This window comes from Plectrocnemia conspersa, unplaced genomic scaffold, assembly GCF_051122295.1.
Source record: "Plectrocnemia conspersa isolate PC_06_02 unplaced genomic scaffold, ASM5112229v1 ptg000011l, whole genome shotgun sequence".
Classification (NCBI taxonomy): domain Eukaryota; kingdom Metazoa; phylum Arthropoda; class Insecta; order Trichoptera; family Polycentropodidae; genus Plectrocnemia; species Plectrocnemia conspersa.
The window spans coordinates 25,877,501-25,885,000 of NW_028277175.1; the positions used below are offsets into that span (position 1 = coordinate 25,877,501).

Below are 7,500 nucleotides of genomic sequence, written 5' to 3' on the forward strand. Positions count from 1 at the left end.
CTACTGAAATTAAATAGTGTATCGTTTTTTTTTAATAAATTCTTTTTGCTATAACTATTTTATTCTATACATACATAATCCGAATGTATATAATTTTTAAATTTTATTTAGCTACTTATCATTTTTTCAATATTTACGAATATAATGCAGCGAAATCATGAGTTAAAAAGGATGATGCATAATGCCATTGAATACCCTCAACATCCAACCACACAAATGCCATAAAAATCACATATTTTTTATAAACAAATCTTAAGCGACAGATTGATTTAATTAACGACAAAATTATTCGACAAATAAATAAAACATCGATCGAACATATAATCGATTGTCAACCCTAATCATTTAGCATTTTTCTTAAATTTGAGCTTCAACGAACGTTATCAAATTTATAACAATACATATCCCAGCGTTTATCGAATTTGATTTATTCACTCACATAGCAAATAAAAATAATATTTATTTAAATATATATATAAAGCTTGATTCGTTTTAATACAACCACTAATTAATTGTTTTTAAATTTAACAAAAATGGCTCCTCAATTATTATACGAGTACTACTCAACATCGACATTATAACAGAATGAGAATCCATTTTTTATAGTTCAATGTGAACCAATATTATATCATTCCAACATTAATCTAACCGCTGCAACTGCAAGGTGCAATATATATTTTTTATATGTATGCATATTTGTAATACATACATATATTATAATATATAGACGTTTGTGTGTCACTTTTTTTTAATAAAAATTAAATAGCCAAGGTCGTTTTAATTCGTTTTTTAATAATATAATGTTTAGCAGTTGTATATAAATTAAATAATAATCGTCAAATTTACCTAATATATGTCACTTTATACATCATGTATGAAAATGAAATTTTCAATTCGTCTCGATATGTGCTATTAAAATTTTCACGCACGCAAGACTTTTTTTTATTTTTAAAATATTTTTTTTTAATATGGCAACGATTTGCTTGTGCATTTGACATCGCACTAAATATTATCTTTTATAGTCTGTATACATTCACGTATGTATATATGTATATAATGTCTGTGTGCGTGTTTTGTCAAAATTAATTGAGTGTTTAGCGTTCAGAATATAATCGATTAATATTCTGAACGTATGTTTGTATATATACATATATACATATATGTATATTTTTAATTTCATCGCGATTGTGAGTCTATATTTTGTATAATACATCATTGTGAACGAGGGCGGCGGTTACTTAGAAATCGTGATCACGACAGGACCATCGCTGCCGAAATATAGACTCAAAGTCAATCATGATTTGTGTGTGTATGTCTATTTTATATAATAGTGAACCGTCGGGAAGAACGAATGATTGCATACGAACTAAGTAGACTCTCGGCACGAAGGTTACAAATACTTAAAACTAAAACAATCAATTCTCTAAATGGTGCTGAGGTGTGGCGACGCCTGAGACGTTCTTTTTTAACATTGGTGTTGATCACTGTATATAAGATATTTGTTTTAATAATTATCGTTAGAATATGTGCGGGACGGGGGCTCAGAGTCGGTCCTCTTCCTCTTCTTCCTCGGCCTCTTCGCCGCCCTCCTCGTTTTCTTCCTTGTAGCCCGGGTGCTCCGAGATGGCGTAGTAGTTGCCGTTGTATATGACGCCGATCTCGCGCAGCACGTCGCCTCGTATGGTCGCCTTGATAGTCCAATTGTAGCAATCGTCGCTCTCCGATTCGCGGTCCAGCCGCTCCACGTCCAAGATCTTCGAGCTCAGCCGCTCCAGGATGATGCCGATGTCTTTGATGGTGAGGTGCCGCTTCTGGTCGACGCTCAGTTGGTCGATGAGCAGCAGGAACTTATCGGTGGTGACGAGCTCGTCCTCCATTACGGTGTTCTCGGTCTCGCTTTCGGAGCTGTCTCGGTCACGGCGCGCACCCTCCGCGTCCAGGAAACGCACGTGGCCCTTGGCGGGAGCGCGCCGGCCGTCGGCCATAGCCGAGGGCTGCGGCGAAGTTTGCGCGTGAGCATGTCCGAGCCCGTCCTGAATCGGCGAGGTGGCCACGCTCTTGTGGACGGCGATCTTGCGGCCCTCCTCGTGCAGCGCGCAGCAGTGGAAGTCGCACTCGGGCAGGCCGTTGCCGCCGTCCGGAGGAGGGCTTCCGGGCCTCGTCACTGGCCGGTGGGCTCTCCGGGCACACTCGGGCGTGTGCACGTGCACGGCTCCCTCTAGCGAGCTGCCCTGGCGCGAGAGCCGACTGCCGCCGTAAGCCCCGCCGCCGCCGCCGCCGCTGATGGCTTCGTCGTGGTTGATCACGGTGATCTGAGGGCCGGCCGGGTACCGCCGGTACGCGTCGGGCCCCCCGACTTCCTTAGCGCCGCCGCCGTACGACGGCTTGTCTAAGGATGTCTGGATGAGCAGCGACGGCCTCCGGTCGGGCTTCCGAGACGGCGAGAGGCGCGCCGCGGCCGCCGCCGGCGCGCCCTGCCGCTGGTCCCAGTGCAGCACCACGGTGACTCGCCCTTTGTTGTCCATGATCTTCCACGATGGGGTCTCATCTTGCAATTCTAACGCGTGAATCGTCTCGCATACGATCTTGGGGATCGCCGAGATAGCTGCGAATATAAAACAAAGAACGTTACAAATATGATAACTTATATCATACATATTAGAGCAACTCTGTTCAATAACTTTAAGATATGTGCATATCGGGTTGATTTGCGCGGTGTACCAACGTGAAAGTACGACCAGATAATACAATTGCGTATCCAGGGCTGGCAGCTATAGAACAGAGCTCTAGAGATCAGTAACAGACCAACTATGACGAAAGTTGAGCTTAGCGTCTGTTTATACAGCGTATCAACGCAAAAATCCAAATAGGTAAGGAGCACTGCCCATGTGTCGAAATTCCCAAGCCTAATGCAACTGTGGAGCAAATGCTGGCTGTCCAAATACACTGTTCAATAACGGCATAAATACCATTGAATATCATAAAAACCTATATGGCAAAACTTTTTATGCAACTAATATGTTAGAGCCAACTAACGGAAATAAACATAGACAAAGCTATTGAATATGTACATATGTCGAATTTGGATCATTACAAAGAGGGAGTTGCAAATAATATATGTATGGTGGTGTTAGACAAGAGTGCACCAAATTCATTGCAGAGCCCCCGGGCGATGGCATTCTGTTAAATAAATTCCAGTGCTACCGATACATTGACAAAAAGTCTTTCTGCTTGTATGGAAATTTTAACAATTAGTGACTCTTAAAAGACAAAAATCTTTAAGTCTAAACTAGTCTAGCATTCTGATCCTTGCTGTACGTCCCCTTTACAATGGAGTAGGAAGATATAATAAATAAAAATCCAAAGAGTATGGGATAAACTAATCAAACATGTTTCGAAATTTGTTCTGAAATAAACTTTTAGTTTTTGCTAATGATGGCCGTGATAACGCATCCCATGCTTCACGCCGGCCTATATTCATATATTAAATTTAAAAAAATAATAGCTTGGCGACCTATATTTTATAAGATATAGTAACGCAAATTTGTGTTTCTTTAAACATATGTATGTACATCAGAATTTAATTTCGAATAAAAGACAGTGTAAGTATACACACGTATAAGATAACATTGAATGTTACAGCCGAAGATTTGGTTAGTTATCCATTCTAGTCCGAAATAAACTTGAAGCTGAAGATCCAATATCCACTACTCACCAGCTCTGATGACGTCCGCGCCGGTGGGTAGCCAGCGTTGTCCCGCTCTGAGCAGCAGCAGTACAGTGTTGGGCGGCAAAGTACGCCAATATTCGCCGTCCTCCACTTGGGTGCCGTCGCTCTCCAACACCAGTCGCACGTGCTCGCCGGCGCCCACCGACAACTTCTCCTTACCTGAAAATAATAAAAATAAATTAAATCATTATTTAAAAATAAAATAAAAAAAAGTTCAACATTACCTCTATGTATAAGCTCCTCGAAACTGGTAACCACGAGGCCTTTACGTACATTTCTTGAACTGTCCCATATTTTAAAAGGCCTCTTTCCTCTCGCCTCCTGCAAACACACAAAAACGGTACTGGTTAATATCTTTTCTATTCGATGCAATTCGGTGACCGACTTCCAAGAACATTCCTGGGGTCTATGTCCCTGAATCGGTACTATGCCGGCAGACGAGCCTTTTGCGCAAACTCGTCGACCGAGCGCCAACTTCGGACCGATATCGTGCCCCATTTTCCCACATTTACTCCACTGAACACCTAATTTGATAATGCATCGGGACGTTTTTACTACCAGTGCAACGTGCACGTGTATATAGCCATATGAGCTGGTTTATGGACGTTGACCTGCGCGATTAGTTGCATATAGCTCTAGATTTGCAGCAACACATATTCACAATTAATACATCCTCTAATTATGATTATTAGGATAATTGCAATGTAATGATTCTAACTCATATATTAGAATAAATAAAAACCTGGAAAATCCTGTAAAATATAAGTTTTACGCCACATTATAATAATCTTTGAATCACTATCTAAATCTGTGTGGATTTAAAAATATACTCGTGACATACATTTACAAGGAAAAAATCATTATATCTAATCTATGATATTTCTCGATAGAAATTTGAGTGAGCATATGAGTTTGAATCAATCACTTTGTCTAAATCGCTTTCTATGAAAATTCACTAAATCACTATTTTGAGCACTAAAATTGTAGCACAACACTGCGATCGCGGTGAGGTAGATGCATGTTGCATACCTCATAATCGTCATGGAGTCTCATGGTGCTGACTGGGCGGCGCCCCCTTTTTAAGAGGGCGCGGGGGCGAAGGCGTCCGGCGTTAGCGGCCGCCCGCCGCGCTCTGCGGTGCAGCGACGCCTGCAGCCGCGTGACCCGGTCGCCCCCACCCCCATTCCCGCACCCGCACCCCTACCGGGTGCCCCCGCCACGACCCGCAGGTGCCGACGCCCCCGACCCGCGACTATAACCTAACCCACCGACCCGGACGGGGACAGATAAACGCATCGCACTTGCAGCGCGTGTCATGCTGCTTAGATTTTATAGTTATTGCAAAAATATGATCACTATCATACATACCCCCCACCATGAAAAAATACCGTTTAAATACATTATACAATTTAATAATAAAAAAAGCAATAGAAAACCACTTCACCCAATTCGTTCTTACGGAAAACTAATTTTTTTAAACATTTGCATCAACGATTTTTTTTATTAAATCTCTATATACTATTAAATAGTATATTTAACTGCTAAGACGTATAACTAACATCTAACGAAAGACTTTAATTTGTCTACTACTTGTATATCGGAATTAGTTATTATTTTATTACGATTTAGATCTATCAACACAAATTATTTTTTTATCCTAAGAATAAATATAGTGATGATTAATTAAAATCGAGCTAGGTTGTGCATATATAGATGATCCAATTCAACTTTAATATACTTGCAGCACTGTAAATCGGACAGCTGTCAATAATCCCACGTGTTCAATGTGTCAAATATTTATTTAAAACAGCACATTTCGAAATGGATTGCTTAATCACAGCTCAACACTACAGAAATAGCAATTCTGTACGAACTGTGTATCGAAATTTACGGAAGATTATGGCCGATTTCATCGTCTTTCTAAGCGAACAATCCGCAACGAAGTGAAACAAATTAAACAGACTGGAAGCGTTTGAGATAGGGTAAAGCATATGCATCATCGTGGCGCCCGTTCAGTCAAGAATATTGCTGCTATAAATGAAAGTGTGGTCGAAGACCCGGAATTGTCGATTCGTTGGCGTTTGGGCTTTTCTCATGGCTCCCTTTGGCGCATTTTGCATCTGGACTTGCACTTACACCCGTTTAAAATTCCTGGAGACCATGGACAACGAAACATTTACGCAGATTGGGTGTTAGAGCAGCAGGAAGTTGATACTGATTTTTTAAAGAAAATCTTCTTTTTTGATGAGGCACATTTCCACTTCTCTGGGTACGATAATAAGCAAAATTGACACAGAGCGAGGAAAATTCTCATGTGATTCACGAAAGACAATTACATGCCCAAAAAGTAACTGTGGTGCACATTATGGTCAGGCAGCGTCAATTGCCCTTACTTTTTTGAAAACGATGAACGTAAGCGCTATAGGCGCATGATAACCGATAATTCTTACCATGAAATCAAAGATATTGACTTGGAAGACTTATAGTTTTAACAAGATGGCGCAACTTGCCATACAACGGGTGCATCATTGGGTGTTTTTTAGAAAAGTTCCCAGGTCGTATTATTTTGCGTTTTGGTAGCCGCTAAGATCATGCAACTGAGTGCTGTTGGATTTTTCGTGGAGATACGCTAAGTGTCATATCATTAGTATTTAAAAAAAATATTTATAACCCCATCGATCATCACAGATTAGGTTTTACTAGATTTTTAATAATCTCCCGGATAAATATTGTGATAAATAATTCTAATAAAATCGAGATAGGTAATGCTTAGTGTCAAATATTGATTTTAAATTGTAATAATAGTTGATGACACTGATTAATTTTGTCTCACTGCTTACTTATTAGTTGTTGATTGTGATAATCTCGTTGTCATGTTTCAACATAAGATTTACACTAAACATAATACAACCAGCAACCCGCGCTGGTTTTGACGCAATATGTTTTGATACGACACGCGCCGTTTTAAGAACACAACAATACATCATATAAACATTATATGATTTGCTTTTATGATATAAGAGGTCATACAGTGATAACATTTTTATTATTGATATTTTAAAAATGTTAAAAAAGTATTACAATTCAGATAAAATAAACATTAAATTAATTTTATACAATGACATTTTGAGGGAATATATTTTGTTTAAAATTAAAAGTGGCAAATAAATTGTATATATAATTATTCGGGAAATAATTTCCCACATGTAATAGCATTGGCATTTTGAATGACCTCGCCCTTTCTTGCACGTTGACTTTTCGCTCACCCTTTATCAATAGACCAACAGATTTTGACATATCAACATAATCATTTTTACTATGATTTTTTTTTAATAATTGCAATAATTTAAAATCATATTAAAATTATTTTATTGATATCTATAATACAATTAAATCCATTCTATTTAAAGTAAAGACCGGAATTCTATTGATAAATTTTCCCTATTTGCAAAAAAAAATTTCTGCGTAAGAAACAAATATTTTTTAAATAGAGACCGATTACGAATCTTTGTAATATATATTTGCACATTTATGATATTACATTATACATATGTATGTATATGAATATGCATTAAAAATTATTAAGTTAAATTAAACTATTTTTTTAATGTGATTATATAAATTATAAATTAATATATAACCATATGATTTTAGCAGATTCAATTTAAAAATAGATATATCGTTCATTTGTATCCGCACTGTGTACATTCAACTTTTATTACATAACAGCACAGTCTTAAATAACATTTTGGCAAATACTCAATACTGCT

At 38.5% G+C, this 7,500-nt stretch overlaps 1 protein-coding gene across 2 annotated transcripts in view; it reads right to left on the reverse strand.

The window, feature by feature from the left end:
• Positions 1-772: 772 nt before the first annotated feature.
• Positions 773-7,500, reverse strand: part of Drep2 (DNA fragmentation factor-related protein 2) — a 12,705-nt gene continuing 5,977 nt past the window's right edge. Inside the window, exons 1-4 of one of the 2 annotated variants that reach the window (XM_088197423.1) lie at positions 4,760-4,875; positions 3,955-4,051; positions 3,716-3,889; positions 773-2,605 (exon numbers count right to left, since the gene is read on the reverse strand). In XM_088197423.1, the coding sequence (XP_088053549.1) occupies positions 1,542-2,605; positions 3,716-3,889; positions 3,955-4,051; positions 4,760-4,783 (1,359 nt within the window). In that variant the 5' untranslated portion in view covers positions 4,784-4,875 and the 3' untranslated portion in view covers positions 773-1,541. Of the gene's footprint in view, positions 2,606-3,715; positions 3,890-3,954; positions 4,052-4,759; positions 4,876-7,500 lie in introns of those variants that run through there. The other variant, XM_088197424.1, reaches the window with a different exon arrangement.